The sequence below is a fragment of the Gallinula chloropus genome (assembly GCF_964237585.1).
Source record: "Gallinula chloropus genome assembly, contig: HAP1_SCAFFOLD_353, whole genome shotgun sequence".
NCBI classification, from domain to species: domain Eukaryota; kingdom Metazoa; phylum Chordata; class Aves; order Gruiformes; family Rallidae; genus Gallinula; species Gallinula chloropus.
Genome location: NW_028168562.1, coordinates 41933 through 60128, shown reverse-complemented (window position 1 = coordinate 60128; position 18196 = coordinate 41933). Strand labels below are relative to the sequence as shown.

Genomic DNA, 18196 nt, shown 5'->3' with positions numbered 1-18196 from the left:
ATCACAGGAAACACTCTCCTACCAAAACACACAAGCGCTGTCTCAAGTCCCAGCCTGGGAATCCCAACTGCAGTTTATGACAAGCAGGACGGCTGCCATGCTGGGCAGCAGAGTGACTGATCCTCACTGCAAGCCCAGCAGGCACCAGTGCAGAACAGAGATCAAAGACTGACTGGGAAATATATTCCTACTGCTAGGAAAGGAAGGTCACTCCTAAGCAAAGTCCTACTAGGGGATGTGGGCCTCAGGATTGACTGGTGGGGATGAAACTTACACCAACTCCAGTGTCCAGAAACACAGGATTTAAAAGCATTTTAAAGTACTTCAGTGCCAAATAATTTGTCAGTTGTCAGGTAACAGCATCTCTGGAGCCCTTTGCCATTCTGCTCTCCCTTTCATTACTTTTACACACAAACTGGTCCATAATTTTGTACATTTAAATCTAAAATGGTGTCATTTACCAAAAAAACACCTCATTGTAATATGAACAAAAAAAGGGATTACTAATTCTGATAGTCAACAGAACCTTTCCTACATAAAAAACCCATCTGTGAGTTCCCAGTCTGGGTAAAAAGTAGGTAGCAGGGGGAAAAATGTCCTGCACTATCAAATAGTCATTAATGGACTAAAGCTACTGAATCCCATCAGCAGGAGCTCATTTTGTCCTCGATACTAAAACTCTCTCTGTGCGTTGCATCTTCCCCTGTCTGCAGCTCTGGCCTCACTGCTGGAGCTCTACATGCAAATGATTTTATGGGTATGAACTGTTGCCCTAAGCTCAGAAGGATTATTCACAGCTACCAAGTCAAGCATGCAGATACACACACAGGTATTTTCAAACCAGATGGGAAGTTCCTGGGCAGGATTTTCATTGCCCTGGTTGCTGGTATGGTTGGTACTTACCAGCAATCATGCCTAAGAACACAGCTGTATTCAGTATCACCCTTTCTGGAACAATCAACAGTCTGAAGCCAAACACAACCGTTATATTGCCTACTTTATCCTCTTCTTAGAAAGAGGAATATTCTTTTACTGAGATCAGCTGCTTTCATGTGAGTAAAATACCCCATATACAAAAAAAAAGCCAGTCTAGTTCTAAAGACACTGGAAGTTGCAATAATCCTTCTTTACCGAAGTAGTTAACTCTGATGCTTCAGTGTTTCTCATCTCGCAGTCACTACAACAAACACACTCGGTTTTCATCTTAGAATCCTCACAACACACCCCCTCCTTTCTGTGCTTACAAGCAGCACAACACAAACAGAACTTTTCCTTTTATTTTTTTCCTCACTTCAAGTATAGGTTCTCTTCTGGTATTCCAAATCCATCAACCATATCTCTGTCTAATATCCAAATCACTTTGCAATGCCAAGAGCAAGCCCGCATATGCGCTCTCTGTCCAGTTCTCATTTCTGGGACAAAACAACAGCACCTGAAATAGAGTAGGATATTTCAAGGTCCCATTTTCTGGCCATTTTCACCACTGACCAAGTGATACTGGGGACACCACACATTACAATACCATTTTAATCTATCCCTAGGCAGGGGCATCCCTCCAGATTTACTCCAGTTCTTTAAGATGCTTCCAAAGGGACAACAGAGAAAAACTTTCTTGCAAGAAGTGAAACTCATCTTGGTACCAAAAAATTATTTCCTAAACCAACGTTTCTTAGGCCAGAATTCCAAACTTTCAGATAGAAACCCAGGGATCTCTTCCCTGCGTTACCAATACAGCGTGTAGAAACAAAGCCATGCTGCTGCTGGATCTCTCTCTGACACGACTTACGCAGAGCTTAAGCAAAGAAGAACTCACACTGCCTCCTGAAAAGCCTTGCTTTCCCCCATTTCTGTCCCTGTTAAGTGGACAATTCTACTTTATAGATACCATGGCTTCCCCTGGGGCAAGCCTTGAGGTTTCTGGGATCACACAGCCATTTTCAATTCAGGTCACCAGCCCAAGTCTCCCAAAAGAGACAAGGCTCAGCTGGACAAGCTCATCTTGTGGATTTGCTTGAAACAGCAGAATTTTGAACGCTGTGGAATTTGGTAGCAGTTACCCCAGGCGTAATTTCCTCACTGTCCTTTATAGCCCAGGCTTAGGTGTTCCCTCCCAGGGGTGACGAGTAACATGATTTGGAGAGGTGAACACGATCGACATGTGCATGTGCCCCTTTCTTGGGATTACCACATTTAGGGGTGTCAGCTTTGACAGTCAAGAGAACTGGTTCACCTGGGCTGCTCTGCAGCCACCGTCACCACCTCTGTCCGGCGGGTCTCAGCGTTGCTCTGCAGTCGCTGTCACTCCCTGCAGCAGCTCTCCAGCACACGGGACGTTTCAAAGATCACACCAGAGCTCAGGAATTGGGACGGTTGCCCATCAGTGCTGGTTTTCATCTCCCCAACAGTGCTCTGTCCAGATCCTTGCCCCCAGTTTGTGATTCCTCCCTCCCAGCCTGCAGCCCACCAGGAAATGTCTCTTTCTCTCTCTGTCTCTGCTGCCTGGTCTTCTTCTTTCACTCCTCACCTCTCTGGCCCAGAGACACTGGCTGATGTTGTCTCTCCCTGACTGCCTGTCTGTCCCTCCTGGTCCCTGTCTGTCTGTCCTGCAGCCTGTTGCTCTGTTTCCCTCTCTCCACACGTCTCTCTCCTGCTCCCTGCCCTTCTCTGTTTTCTGTCAATCCTTTCTCCTCCCCTCCGCCTCTTCTCTCTCCGTGTCCCCCCGTCCTGCTCTCTGGCCTGGCCTGTGTCACCCAGTCCCTCTGCCCTCCTCCTGGCCCTGCTGCTCCTCTGGGCTGCTGCTCAGCACCAGTTTTCTTCAGGCACCTGCTCTCCACAGCCCCTCCATCTCCTTTCTGATCTCTGCCTCTGCTGCCATCTCTCCCAGCTTTTCCCTCCTTCCTCCTCCCTCAGCTTCCTGCCCATCTTTCAACTCGTCCCTCTGTCCATCTGGTGTCCCTCTCGGGCAGGGGCAGCCCTGGGGAGGCAGCCATGGGGCCTGCGGGGGCAGGGCCGGACTGCGGGACGGTGTCTCTTAATGGTCCCACTGCAGGAAGCAGCAGCCCCGCTGTGTGATGGGAGCTGTGGGCCAGAGGCTGCTGGGTGGCCATAATAGTTCCTGGGCATGGTGGGAGTCAGAGAGCAGAGGCTGCTGGGCGGCCATGGTGGTTCCTGGGGCATTGTGGGAACTGTAGGCCTGGGTCATGGGGCTACTGGGCGGCCATGGGGTCTGGCCAGGCCCAGTCTCTGCTCCAGCTGCGACCAAGCTGAGCTGAAGGCTGGGGTCCCCGTGAGGCAGCAAGGCCCTTGGCCAAGTGCAGGGGCTTCTGCTGCCTGCTGGAGCTCCCTGCATGGGCAAGATCCAGGCAGCTGGGAGAGATTCCTGTCAGGAGCTGCCTGACAGATCCAGGCTGCTGCTGGGCAGGGGCAGAGCTGAACACTCCTTCTGCAAGGGCTGGGCCAGGGCTTTCAGGCCCAGTCAGCCCAGCCAGGGCTGGCAGGCAGAAGCCAGCGCTTCACTGCAGGCCTTGCTCTGAGGGCCATGGACATCAGCATGGGAAGTGTTTCTGAGACAGGCATCAGCCTGGCTCCTTTGGCTCTGCTGCCTCTCAGCCCGAATGCAGCAAACCCCTGAGATGTGTGCTGTGTGCTCCGGGCAAAAGGGAGTTTTAAACACTTCCAGTTCATTCCAGTCTCAGTGTCCTCACTCTTCAAATACTGCTTTCAGGTCACATCTGAATTTGCATGGCTTTAGTTTCCATTTTTGTTTCTGATGCTCTTTTATGTTTCATGGTTCACATACCTTGAGAGCAGCAATTTTACACCCGCTAAATAAAGCAGGTGGTGACTAGGGCTGAATCGAGCACTGCCACCTGGAAAAGGTTGGTAGGAAAATTGCCCTTCCACCATGATTCTTCACTGACAGACAATACTTGTGAAGATCTATCAGTCCGCTTGCGTGTATTTCAATTCCATGTGATGCACTACTATCCTACGGCACTGCTTCTACTGTGAGTTCCACAGAGTACCATACAGGATGTTCCAGAAAAGTCTCTGCTGCTCCCTTTACAAAATACACCTATCATTCCATCAAAAGAGTATCACCCATCCAGCTTCAGCACCTTTCGCTTCTGGAACACCCTCAGTCCCTGTACTTCAGTGCACGGAGCTCATTCTGCCTGTGGTTCAGTTCTGGAACTCTGGGCTCTGTTGCCTTATGGGATCCAAAGACTCTGCCGAACAAGGACGTCAGCATTCCTCCTCTTCAGACCCTCCCAGGATGCCACAGCTCTTTAAGAACTTCCAGTTACAGGCTGTGCGCAAACCTCCAGGCTGGATGTTCAGGCAGCCAGACTGACAAAATAATCTATCCTGATTCCCCTGATGATTATGATTTCCTATGAGCTACTCTGAAAAACGCTAGTCATGCAGTAAAACTAGATCCAGCATTCTGCTGCTCCTTTAAATTGAATTATTTTAGGATAATACTAATCTGAGACTGCTTTTTTTAGAGGCAAATAGCCAAAATCTTAACACAGCTAACACTGAATAACAGCAAAAGTTCCTTGTGTCTCTTTCCTCCTGTACACCTTTAGAAGAGCTAAAATTAAAAAGTAATATATAAAAAAGCACCTGCTGATTTCCACTATTTCCCAGTTCTGTGCATGAAAAATCAGCTGTCTGCCAGATGTCAGCCTGGTACTAACCCCAGTTAAATGCAACGTAACAAAAGAAGAGGTTCTATCTACAAAGTGCATTCAATAAAGTGCAGTTTGGAGCTAAACCTCAGCGTGCAAAGAAAAAACAACTGGTTCTATTAGCCTGAAGGCGATTTCCACTTTCTCTGAGTCAGAAAGTATTTGGTAAAAAAAACCCCAAACAACAAAAAGCCACCTGCTGCAAATCCAGACCTCTGTAGGGACAGAATAACCTCAAATCTACCTCATGTTTTACCCCCCCAAAAACTGCAGTGCAGCTGCACTAGTCCTCAGGAATTGCCTCTAGGTGTGTATTAGTGTGGTGGTTTAGCCCTGGCTGGAGGCCAGACGCCGTCCAAAGTCAGTCTATTACTTCCCTTCTTAGTTGGACAGGGGAGAAAATATATATTAAGAGGTTCAGGAGACAAAATAAGGACAGGGAGAGATCATTCTGTCAGCAATGACATGGGCAAAACAGACTCAACACAAAGTGAAGAAGAGAGAAACTACCTACTTTATTACACTACAGTACAAAGAACAGTGAAGAAACCGGCGTTGGGAGCACGACCGGATCTTAAAACAAACGCAACCAGATCTTAAAACACTTTCCCCCCACCCCTCCATTCTTAGCAGACTTCACTCTAGTCATCATTTCACTCCCTTCTTCCCCCGATCGCAGCACAGGGGGGCAGGGACTGGGAGATGGGGCTTCGGTCAGTTCCTTGCAAGTTGGTTTCCTTCTCAGCCAGGGGGGAGGGCATTCATTCCACACCCTCCCCCTGCTGCACCGTGGGGTCTCACCCACAGGAGATCGTCCTCCGTGAACTTCTCCAACGTGAATCCTTTCCCCAGGGCTTTACCTATTCACCTGTTGCCCTGGCGTGGGTCACTGCTATGGGTGCAGTCACAAATCACAATGTCTCTCAGTCCCAGTCCTCTGTGGGGTCACCAGCCTCCCCCAGCAAACCTGTTCGGGTTCAAATCTCTCTCTCATCTCTGTGTCCCTGTTTCTCCTCATGGCTGCAAGTGCTGGCAGGGGCTTGTAACAATGTAGGGTCACAGCATCTCCTCTATGTCTCCACCTGCTCCATCCAGCGTGGAGCCCCTCCACGGGCTGCAGGTGGGGGCTCGGCCTTTTCCATGGGTTTCTCCAGGGGCTGCAGGGGCATCTTTCTCTCCAGCACCAGGGCTGCCTCCTCCCCTGCCCTTTCCTGGCCTTGGTGTCTGTGCAGCTCGTTACATCTTCTCACTCCCGTGGCAAAATGCAGCTGCTTTTGGGTTGTTTTCTCCTCTATGTGATTCTCAGAGGCGCTCAACTGTCTCTCGGGCCACAACTTTGGCCTTGAATTGCTCGTTGTTTATAGTTTAGGCTGGCAGAAAAGTCTTATCTGCTGCTTAAAGAAACCGTCTCAGCAGCACAGCCTCACCAAACTGACACAGCTACTTTATGTCCTTGAGAGTCAGTTTTTCTGTTGCAAGGGGATAAACAATGTATCAGTGGTGGATGCCATCCCGCCCTCGAATCCTTGTTCCCAGAGATAGTGTGAGACTGTCACAAGTCCTTTGTTATGAAAAAGAAAGAAAAAGACACCGACTCTCGTGTCCTTCACAAGCCGTTAGTTCCCAGAGCTGCTTCCCATAACTACACTGCATAACTACACTACCTGTATATCGTGATCCTGGACCCTCACATCAACTGTGATTCATAACAGCTCAGTTACAGAGGTTAACATAGTTTAACTGCCTACTGGTTTGATTAACAAATTGATTATACAAGGTTTATTACAACTACCACAACTAATACACCCAGTGAACTTCGGGCCTGGCCTTGGTGTCTGCGCAGCTGGTTGCTTCTTCTCGGTCCCTTCTCTGGTGGCAAAATGCCTCTGCCTGCAGGTTGTTTTGTGTCTGAGCTCAAATGGTTGCTGCTTGGGGACAAACTGTGTGTTTTGGTTTAGTGTGGCAAGTTTCTGGCAGAGGAGGGAGGGCTGCAGGGGTGGCTTCTGCAAGCAGCAGCTAGAAGCTTGCCCTAGGCCCGACAGAGTCAACACCAGCTGACTGAGGGCCGGACCTGACGCTGATCAAGGCCCAGCACACGAGTCATATCCCGAGCCTCTGTAAATCATATTTAAGAGGGAAAACAGCACACGCAGCTGCTTTTTGCCAACAGAGAAGAGAGTGAGATGTGAGAAACTGTGCAGACACCAAGGCCAGTGAAGGACAGGGGCAGGAGGTACTCCAGGCACTGGAGAGAGAGAGATCGATCCCCTTGCAGCATGTGGAGAAGACGTGGTTCAAGTGAAATCAAAGCATGTTAAACTTTGTACACATGAAACACATTGAGTTAGGGTTTATGTCAGAGCTTTGGCACCAGAGGCATGGCTTTCCTAAGCAGGGCAACTCCGTGTGTGTGTGTCCATGGAAAGCAGGAGTGGCGGGACAGGGTGCCTTTTCTCCACGTAAAGCCTAGAATAACTGGGAAAGGGCCCTCCCCAGTAAACCATTCCTGATGTCACTGGGTGACTGTGGCACGATGCCATGGTGCTGCGCAAGGCTGTGCCGTGGTGGAGCTCTTGGGGATGCTGGGAACCTCCTCACCTGTGGTGCTGGCACCAACACCCTGGTGTAGTGCCCAGTGAGGTCTCTGCTTGGCCACGGGCTGGCCCAGGGCCAGCAGTGCTGGCAAACAGGTTGCCCAGTGAGGATCCTGGTTTGCCCAGGGCTTGCACTGGGATGCTGTACTGGGTTGCTCATTAAGCGCACTGGGGATTGTCCAGGGAAAGGATGAAGTGACCCAGAAAAGGCATTAGGTTACATGGAATCTGCAGTGGGTTGCCCACTGAGGGCACTGGGTTCCTATCAGAGAATCTCTCCAGTCAGAGGGCCCCATAAGGCTTCATGAGTACAACTGCCTGCTCCTTACAAGACAACCAAAGACTAAACCAGATCACTAAGAGCTGCCCAACAGCTGTACCTGCTTGCCCAGCGAGGGCAAGAAGTGGTGCAGGAGAGGAACTAGGATGTCACAGGAAGGTATTTTCTTGCCCAGGGGTCTCACTGGGTTGCCAGTGGAGAGCCCTGGGTTGCACAATGGCCGCATCCTGTTGCCCTGGCAGCTGCAGGGAGTGTTCCAGGGAACAATCGGGTTGCTGAGCACCCTGCGCCCGTGGCAACGGCCCACTGCTCCTGTGTCACTGAGGGCACCGGGCCCCTGGCAGTGCTGCCACAGAGCTCGGCAGTGCAGCAGCGAGTTCAGCATCTCCACGAGCACTCCAAAACCCCAGAATGGAGCTGCTCGGCTCTCCCTTGAGGACTACGTACACCCACCCAAGATCAACACCCCGCAACTTTCTGCCTCCTATCAGCACAGCCTCCAGCCTTCAGAATCGCTTCCCTTCCTCCCCCTTGCCTAACAGCTTCAGCTCCCCCTGGATGCCCAGAGTGGCCAAACCCACTGTGGGTCCCTCTTCCAAAAGCTCTCAGAGGCTAACCCCCAGAGAGGCACTTCCTCCCATCTCCCACCAAACAGCCCTCTTCACCAGGTACACTCCTGGTGACTGGTACAGGTCCAACCTGACCAACTACAACAGGTCAGAGACTGTCCGGCACGCTGCAGAGTGTCTGACAGCTGACAGCTCCCGCTTGATGCAAGATAAATACCAGCAGACACGGAAAACCCAGGGAGAAACCACCAAAACACTGGGACAGCGTGTCAATGACATCATATTTTGGAAGTCAGAGCTGCGCCACGAGCAGGATAAGATGATCGAGGAGACCAACGCTCTGGCAGACATGAAGGGCCGGCTGGAGAGAGCCTTGGCCAACACGGAGGCCCCTCTCCAGGTAAGCGTTCTGTCCCGGGGGCTGCAAGCTGTAGCCTGCTGCCGACACATCTGCAGCTGTTCAAATGTCTCAGTAAGCTTCATTGCAGCTCTGGAACAGCTGAGTTACAAAAGTTGGTAACAAAGAAATGCCTTGATACCTGCTGCATCCCCTGTCAGCACACGCTGAGCACATCAGAGCAGCACTTGGTGAAGCCAATGTTTTCAGAAGCGCTCTACCCAAAGCCCCAGGTCAGAAGACAAAAGCCCAGGTCTTCCTATGAGGCCCTGGCGAGGTCAGCGTCAAGCCTGACCCTGAGCTGGGCTGGCACCAGGGCCACATGTGCTCCCTCATGGTGCTGCAATGCTGCCATGGCAGCTCAGCAACTCGCTGCTGATGCCCTGGGCCCTTTTCTCCCCTGCTGTCACCTCTGTGCCCACCTTTCTTCCTTTAATTGATGTGGGGACCATCCCTATCTGGAAGCCTGTCCCTGCAGCCAGCAGTGATGGTGTGTCCCCAACAGGTCACCCAGGAGTGTCTGCTTCATCGGGAGAAGCGGATGGGCATCGACCTGGTCTGTGATGATGTGGAGAAACAGCTCTTTGTGGTAAGTCTGGCAACGCAGATCAGGCGTTCCAGGGACTTGTACCTAAGCTGCCCTAAGAGGCTTTTGCAGCCCTGTTCCCTCACTGGCTCCTGGTGAGGCGGGATGGTCACATCCAGAGAGGAGTTGTCAATGGCTGGATGTCCAGAGGGAGATATGTGACAAGTGGTGTCCCCCAGGGGTCTGTACTGGGACCGGCATTAATTAGTATCTTCATCAATGCCATTGACAACAAGGCCACAGCAGGACTGCTGCTCTGTTTGCTTAGGCAATGTCTTTAACAGCAATCCTAAAACCATGCCCCCTTCTGCCTGCCTTTGTATAGCCTGCTGTAAGCTCTTGCAAGCAGGGCAAGAGCTGGCAGGGGAGATGGGATCCTAACACAGGGAACGGCGAAATACAGTCGCTGCAAAGGCATCACGGAACTGGGAAGGGAATTGTAGCCCTGGGAGTGTGAAGCCACCACTCCCTTGGAACAGTTTTTCTTATCAGTCGGGCTTTAAACTATGAAAAGATGAAAAGGTATTTTGGGAAAACGATCCGAGCTGCCACATCCATAACGGCTGTTTGGCTTTTCAGTATTTGGAACCCATTCTGGGTGTCCTTTTCAGCTGGCTCCTGCAGGCAGGAGGGCTGGAAAATGACTGGGTTTGAGTACGAACCACCTGGGGCATCAGAAATGGGAGAGATGTGTGCTGAAGGGAGCTGAAAGCAAGAGATGCCTTCCTTTGGTGGAGCTGAATGTTGTGAGAAATGGTGGGGACTAGCACCAAAGTCAAGGCTACCTGCTCTTGTCCCACATGGATCATGTTTCTCCTGGGGAGGAAAGCATTTTGGAAACCAACAGGGCAAATGCTGATGGGGAATGGGGATGAGGGTGCGCAGGGCAATTGAGCCCAGATGCTGATGGGCTGGTGTTTTGGCTCTGCCCAGGAACTGGACATCATCAGGTCATGCCAAGAGAGGATGCGACGGCACCTGGAGCAGGCAGAAGCCCAGCTGGCGTAAGGAGGAGCTCCTTATCCCCTGCTGTGGGGCTGTTATGAGCTGCCCAAGGGGTGCTGCAGGGAAGCAGCGTGGGGAGGAAAGCGTTGCACCCCTCCATCCCCTGTGACGGTGGCTGTTTGTGTGTTGAAGGTCCAACAGGCTGGCCCAGCACGATGTGGAGAGAGACCTGGCCAACAAGCAGGCAGCTCACCGCATCGACGAGCAGTGCCACCAGCTGAGGAACAGCTCTACCGGCATCAGCTACTTCCGAGGGGTCGAGCGCGTGGATGCCACGTGAGTGCCCGCCGGGCTTCCCGTCCTCAGCATGCGCGGTGCCTGTCCCTGGCAGGGAGCTGCTCTTCCCCAGCTCGCTGTAAGCACGTGTGTCTCTGCATGGCACGTCCATCCCGCTGGGAGACCCCCGCCTCAGAGGGGACCTTTGGCTCCGCTCCCCATAAAGGGAGAGCAACTCCTGGCTTGGAGCAGGATGCCGAACATTGGGCGGGCAAAACCGACTCCCACCCAGGTCAGCATTCTGTCAGGGCTCAGAGATCAGCCTGGAAACGAATGCAGCCCAGCACCTCTGCACAGCTCATGCAAACACACATTTGATATCTGTTTCCAAGATGTCTCAGTGCTTGCCTGAGTGCTTGTCATTGATGTCGAGTCTGGGGGGTTCACCCCTGCATGCAGAGGGCCTGGCAGGGAGCCAAAATGACACAGAAGATAAAGAGATCATGGTCCTAGGATAGAGTTCAGCTGCTTTTTTGGGCCAGGAATTCAGCTTGGGCGTGGCAGTAAAGGAACGGTGACCTGAACCAGCCCTTGCAGAGAGATGCCCAGAGTGGCAAAGGGCTGAGGAGTAAATCCGCTCATGCAGGCGCATGCGGTTTGTGGAGGGGCAGAGATTGATTCCATTTTTCTGATGTTTGAATAATTATCTGTAGTAGAGCTTGGACATATTTAGCCAGGCAAATGAATTGTGAAGGATTGATGCCAAAATTCAGAGAGGGGTAAAATGTGTGGCAGATCAGCATGTTTGAAGTGGACCTTCTGTGGTCTCTAATGTCTTTTGCTGACCTTGTTCTGGGCTGCTGCACAGGCGTGAACTTCCTCATGAATACAGACAGGGAATTGACTATTATCTAGTGCTCATTTGGTTTAGTATCAAGCTGAGGTCTGATGAAAATCTCTGTTTTCCTGGGGGAATTTGGTTTGTCCGAGCTTTTGTAAGTGTCCCAGTTTTCTCTATGACTATGTCATGGTTTGATTAGCATATCAATCCAGTGGTGTCCAGATGTCTGCCTTCCCCACGGCCAAATGATTTACCCTACTTTCAGTCCCTGCTGCTCCCTGGCAGGGTCTGTGCCCTCAGCAGCACGGGCTTAGCAGGGACCTCTCCTTTCCTCTCCCCTGTCTGCCAGGATCTCAGTGCCGGAGTCATGGGCCAAGTTCACAGACAAGAACATCCTGCGCTCCCAGAGCGAACGGGCAGCCTCTGCCCAGCTGCGGGACAGCATTGAGAACCTGCTGGTGGGGACAGACAATGAGATGCGACAGCAGTTCCACTGCGTGAACTGCGCCTTCACCCACCGCATCGCAGAGATGGCTGATGCCAAGAGGAAGATTCAGGCCCAGCTGAGCAAGGTAGCCTGAAGCTCTCCCTTTGGCTGGGACACTGCTCGGAAACCTCTGCTGTGACAGCAAGGGCAGAGAGAGGCTTTTCCCTCAAGAGACACAGCTGATGGATCTGTGCCTCTGTTTGTGGCCAAGCGACAGGAGTCTGAGCCCATGTATCCAACTGGGGGTTTATTGCAGACAGAGGGAAAGGGAAATGATGTGGTCACTTGAGAATCTAGTTTTTAACTGATGCACACGTGTCTCTCTCCTGGCAGACACTGCAGGAAATCTTCTACCTGGAGAGGAGCATCGAAGCCATTCAAAAAGCCATTCGGGACAAAGGGTTTCCCTTGAAAGTGGCTCAGACCCGGCTGGACAAACGCATCCGCAGACCAAAGATGGAGCTGTGCCGGGACCCTGCCCAGCTCCGGTAAGTGCCCAGAGTGCCCAGCAGCAGCCTGTGAGGCAACCCTGAACCTCACACCTCCTGGAAGCCTGACATGGGCATGAGGCTATGTGAAGGCGCTCAAAGACAGTTGACTCCCAACCCCTGGGCCTGTTCATCCCTCTGAGGGGACTGTTAACAGGGTGTTTTGTTGTTTTCCAGCCTTGTCAACGAGGTCTGTGAACTTGATGAGACAATCCAGAGCCTTCAGCAGCGGCTGAGAGACAGCAAGGACGTGCTGCAAAGGCTGGTTCATAACAAGTCTGTCTTGGAGCACGACCTGGTGGTGAAATCCAACTCCCTCTTCATTGACCAGGAGAAGTGCCTGGCGATGCGCAAGACCTGTCCCAGCACAGTGCGGCTGCTGGGTTATGTTCAGGCTGGGCTCAGCTGCGCTCACAGCAACTGAGATATTCCCAGTTTGGTTCAAATGCCTTCCCAGTTTTCTGAAGATGGTTTGACAATAAATGATTAGACTTTGTGTGTTACACAGTCTACTAGGAGTATATGTTTTCCCCTTTATTTTTTCCCTTTCCACTGCTCTTTCCCAGTGGGCCAGAAAGGAGCTGAAAATACCCCATCAGTGACTAAGAGTAAATGCAGCCACAGGTGTTGATCCCTACCCTTTCAGGCTGCGATTTTAGGAGTAAGTCTGATGTGGAAAAAGCACCAAGGGAAGTCAAGCTAGTTGTGAGAGTACTTAGCTGTTGCCATCCCTAATAGATTTTAATGCTGCAGCAGAAGAAACACAGAATCACAGAATCACAAGGTTGGAAGAGACCTTTGAAGATCATCAAGTCCAACCATTCCCATCCTATGCTAAACCAGATCCCTAAGTACCTCATCCACCCTTTTTTTGAACACATCCAGGGATGGTGACTCAACCCCCTCCCTGGGCAGCATGTTCCAATATCCAATCTGACCCTGCCCTGGCACAGCTTCATGCCATTGCCCCTTGTTCTATGTTCTGTCACCTGGCTGAAGGGACCATCGCCCACCTCTCTACAACCTCCCTTCAGGTAGTTGTAGGTGGTGATAAGGTCTCCCCTCAGCCTCCTCTTCTCCAATCTAAACATCCCCAGCTCCCTCAGCCGTTCCTCATATGATTTGCCCTCCAGCCCCTTCCCCAGCCTGGTTGCCCTTCTCTGCACTTGCTCAAGGACCTCAGTGTCCTTTTTATGGTGTGGAGCCCAGAACTGCCCCCAGCACTCAAGGTGTGGCCTCACCAATGCCGAGCACAGGGGCACAATCACCTCCCCAGACCTACTGGCCACACTGTTTTTGATACAAGCCAAGATGCCATTGGCCTTCTTGGCTGCCTGGGCACACTGCTGGCTCATATTCAGCCTGGTGTCAGCCAACACCCCCAGGTCCCTCTCTGCCTGACAGCTCTCCAGCCAACCTCGCCCCAGCCTGTAGCGCTGCATGGGGTTGTTCTGTCCCATGTGCAGCACTCTACACTTGGCCTTGTTAAACTTCATCCCACTGGCCTCAGCCCATTGGTCCAGTCTGTTCAGATGCCTCTGAAGAGCCTCCCTACCCTCAGGCAGATCAACACTTCCTCCCAGCTTAGTGTCATCTGCTAACTCACTGAGGGAGCATCCAATCCCTTCATCCAGGTCATTGATAAATACGTTGAACAAGACTGGACCCAGGACTGAGCCCTGGGGGACACCACTCGTGACCGGCCTCCAGCTGGATTTGGTTCCATTCACCCTTTGGGCCCGGCCATCCAGCCAGTTTTTAACCCAGCTGAGGGTCCACCTGTCCAGGCCAGTGGCAGCCAGTTTCTCAGTCAGAATGCTGTGAGAAACCCTGTCAAAGGCTTTACTGAAGTCCAGGCAGACACATCCACAGCCTTCCCCTTGTCCATTCAGCGGATCACCTTGTCATAGAAGGTGATCAGTTTGACAGGATCTAACTTTTGTAACCCCATGTTGACTGGGCCTGATCCCCTGGCCATCATGCATGTGCTTCATGACAGCTCCCAGGATGACCCTCTTCATGATCTTCCCTGGGACTGAGGTCAGACTGACAGGCCTGTAGATCCCTGGATCCTCCCCTCGACCCTTCTTGTCTATGGGTGTCACATCTGACAGCCTCCAGTTGAGTAGAACTTCCCCAGTCTGTGGGATTGCTGTTAGATGATGGAAAGGGGTTTGGCAAACACAGCTGCCAGCTCTTCTGCCAGATCTTCTATTCCTGGTCTTATTTTGGCTGGAATGGAATTAATTTTTGTATTGGTGTCACTATAATTCTGTGGTTTGGATTTATAAGCAAAAAAACTCAATATTAATGTGCCAGTTCCTTGCTGAGCAGGGCTTACACAGCATCAAGGCCTTTTTTCTAATTCTGATCGAGAAATGAATCAACTCAGAGTGCACAAGTACATGGAAGGGGACAGAACATGCCCAGCTGACCATAACTGACCAGCGAGATCATCCATACTGTACGACTGCAGGAGTGAGCCCAACGTTGTGTTTCACTTGTTGTCTACAAAGGTGGCCTGGTTTCTTTCTAGCAGCGGGTGGAATGCTGCGTTTGGGAGCTCAGGTGACAACAGCGCTGATAACACTGGGATGGTTTCGTTGTGTGCAACAAGTCAAGGACTTTTCATCTTTTCACGCCGGCCTGCTAATGAGAAGGTGGGGAGCACCCAGGGAGCTGGGAAGGAACACAGCCAGGACAGGTGACCCAACATGGTCAAAGTGGGTCTTCCATGTCAATTACTGTGACATTATGCTTCCCCTGTTGCCCCCCTGTTTTCCTGACTTTTCCTGACTTTTCCTGTTTACATGGAGCTGCTTCCTCCGACCAGCCCCTGCTTTTGTGCTGAGCATGACAGAATGGGTATGGAATACCCCCTTTGGCCACTTCGGGTCACCTGTCCTGGCTGCATCCCCTCCTTTCCCATTAGTAGGGAAATGTGAACAACTGAAAAGTCCTTGATTACTTGGCAACAACTGGAAACATCAGGGTGCTCTCAGCACTTCTCTCATCCTAATTCCTAAACACAGCATTCTATCCACTATAAGAAAAGAAATTAATTCCATCCTAGATGAAACCAGGACACTTAGGTATGCAATGGATCAAACCTGCGCTAATAAGGTTTAATTTAATGAAGAATAAATGTTTAAAGGTGAAAAGAAACACAAAGCCATCCGGGTCCCCCACTTAGGCTGCAGAACGAGCCCTGAGAGGTCTGAGATGGAGTACTTCAAGCATGTGGAGAGTAGCCTCTTGGATTTAGTAGATGCTTGTGAGGTCACTGGAAACTGAGTATCTCAACAATGTGTCCTTGGCCAATAGTGGAATACGTGCTTGTGAGGTCATACTGACAGATCTGGAGCATGATGTGGACAGTGAAGGTTGTTGTGAGGTCACTGATTCCGGAACTGTTGACAGGACAAGAGAAGGCAGATGGTCTGTGTTGTGATGTCAGTGGTTCCCAGGTAGCTGATAGGTCAGACAAAGCCCAAAACTGGTGTAGAGAATATCATTACTTTTATTTGGACAGGGGAGAAAATAGATATCAAGAGGCTTAGGAGTCAAGATAAGGACAGGGAGAGATCATCCTGTAATGAACGACATGGGCAAAACAGACTCAGCAGAGTGAAGGACAGAAAACTCTCTGGTTTCTTACACTGCTCTGCACACCCAGTGACACCAGAGTTGGATAATGAGAAGCGTGACCAGATCTTAAAACAACGGGACCAGATCTTAGAGCACCTTCCCCCCACCCCTCCCTTCTTGCAGACTTCAGTGTAGTCAGGATTTTGCTCCCTTCTTCCCCCCCATTGTGGCACGGGAGGGGCAGGGACTGGGAGATGGGGGCTTCCGTCAGTCCCTTGCAAGTTGGTTTCCTTCTTGGCCAGGGGGGGTCATTCATTCCTCACACCCTCCCTCTGCTGCACCGTGGGGTCGCACCCAGGGCAGACAGTCCTCCACGACCTTCTCCAACGTGAGTCCTTTCCCACAGGGCTTCAGCTCTTCCCCAGCTGCCCCACCGTGGGTCACTGCTATGGGTGCAGTCACCAGTCACAGTGTCTCTCAGTCCCAGTCCTCCACGGGGTCACCAGCCTCCCCCCAGCAAAACTGCTCTGGAACAAATCTCTCCCTTGCTCATCTCTGTGTCTCTGTCTCTCTCCACGGGCTGCCAGTGCTGGCAGGGGCTGGCTCCAACGTGGGTCACAGCATCTCCTGTTTGTCTCCACCTGCTCCATTCAGCGTGGGGCCTCTCCACGGGCTGCAGGTGGGGTCTGGGCTTTTTCCATGGGCTGCGGTGGGACACCCGCTCCACCATGGGTTTCTCCCCAGGCTGCAGGGGCATCTTTCACTCTGGCACATTGGGCGCATCCTCCCCCCTCTTCCCGGCCTTGGTGTCTGCACAGCTCGTTCCATCTTCTCACTCCCTTCTCTGGTGGAAAAATGCAGCTGCTTGTGTTCATGTTTTCCTAAATGTGATTCCCAGAGGCGCTGTGACCATCACTGATGGGCTCGGCCTTGGTCAGCAGTGACTCTGCCCTTGGATCAACCAATGTTTGCTCTGCAGGGCCTGCAGAGAACTTCTAGCTGCTTCTTGCAGGAGCCATCTCTGCAGTCCCCATCCTCTCCCAGCACCCAGCTACGCCAGACTGCAACAATAACTGACCTTTCTATGTATCTGAATAAAACTGTTCTGGGGGAGAATCTCCTCTGAAAGCTGACCCCCTTCACACGCTGCTTGGCCGTAGCAGGCAGCTGAGGAGAGAGATTTCATGGTTATTAAACTGTGTCATGTTTAACTGCTGTTTGTTGTCAGAGAAATCTGTCTGTGCTTGTGAGCACAGATGATGCCGGGAAAAGTGTTGGGAGTCCCAGGAGGCCAGTGAGGGAACTGCTGGGCTTGGGGAAGAGCAAGGCTCTCCGTGCAGGGTTGGATCTCAAAAGACTGCTTTTCCTGCCTGTCCAGATTTCCTTAGCAGACCCATATCCATCACAGGATGCTGCTGTCACTTATTCTATCAACTGAGCCATGGCAGAAAATACCTGAGACTGGAAAAAGGTCCTCCATGGGAAATTCCTTTGAAACCTGTATCAGTAAGGACCCAACTAAAATCCAAGTAGTTGTAGGAGTTTTGAGCTCTTTAATGAAAGTGACTTGAAGAGCCATGCTTGTAAGGGATTTCTGGATGTTAACGAGCCCCATGGTGTCTTTTCTTCTGAATCCCCAGACCTCAGATACCAAGAGAAGAGTGAAGAAAACTCTCAAGACGTCAAAGTCAGGAGTAATGCCCAAAGTACCTTGAAGCACTAACAGGCCCCACTGGGAGCCATTACTGACAAAGCCTCCCCATGGGCTCGTTAGAGCAGACAACTGGAGGCCATGAGGACAAACACAGGCACAGTGCAGGCAGCTCTGATGCTGAGGACACCCTGGCTTGGTCTGATGAAGCAGCAATGCCAATGCTGACCCCCAGCCCCTGGGCAGGGATATCCTGAGAATGTCAGAGATGAGATCATGGAACAATCCCCATGAGGTCTAAGACACCAGGAGGGAGTCTAGAAAAACTGGTCTTCTCTTGATGACCTGGGCCAGGCTTCTGGGATGAAGGGAGCTCATGGCAACCCGGCAGCACTGCAGAGAGACAGCTCTGCCCAGGAGCAGCTTCTCTGCCAAGCACACAGGGCTGGGGACACTGCCTGTAGGCACCAAGGGGAGACCTGTGAGGCTGAGAGAGCTGATAGATGCTGAGAGCTCACTGGAGGAGAAATCTGCACAGCCTCTGCCTGGTATGTCTGTGGGTGCAGGGCAATGCAGGTTCTGTTCCTGGAGGGATCTCCTAAAGCTGGGACATGGGACAGTGTGTGGGGTCTGTCAGGAGGACAGGTTCTCTATAGGACCAGAAGGTGCTGCCTGGAAGGGATGCCCTTCTGCCCCATCAGAGGGACAGGGCAGGACAGCTGTCTTCTCCTGGGCATGGCTGCAGTTGCACTGTGGAAAGAAGCAGTGGATGTAAAGTCTGACTCATGGAAATATGGTGC

At 51.7% G+C, this 18196-nt stretch overlaps 1 protein-coding gene across 1 annotated transcript; it reads left to right on the top strand.

The window, feature by feature from the left end:
• Nucleotides 1-7979: 7979 nt before the first annotated feature.
• LOC311204352 (tektin-3-like) lies at nt 7980-12581 on the top strand (the record flags this gene model as incomplete). The annotated part of the gene is made up of 7 exons (XM_084280781.1): nt 7980-8537; nt 9040-9123; nt 10054-10124; nt 10258-10401; nt 11532-11754; nt 12003-12157; nt 12335-12581. 7 exons carry the CDS (start codon nt 7980-7982, stop codon nt 12579-12581), a joined length of 1482 nt encoding a protein of 493 aa, XP_084136907.1.
• Nucleotides 12582-18196: the final 5615 nt, after the last annotated feature.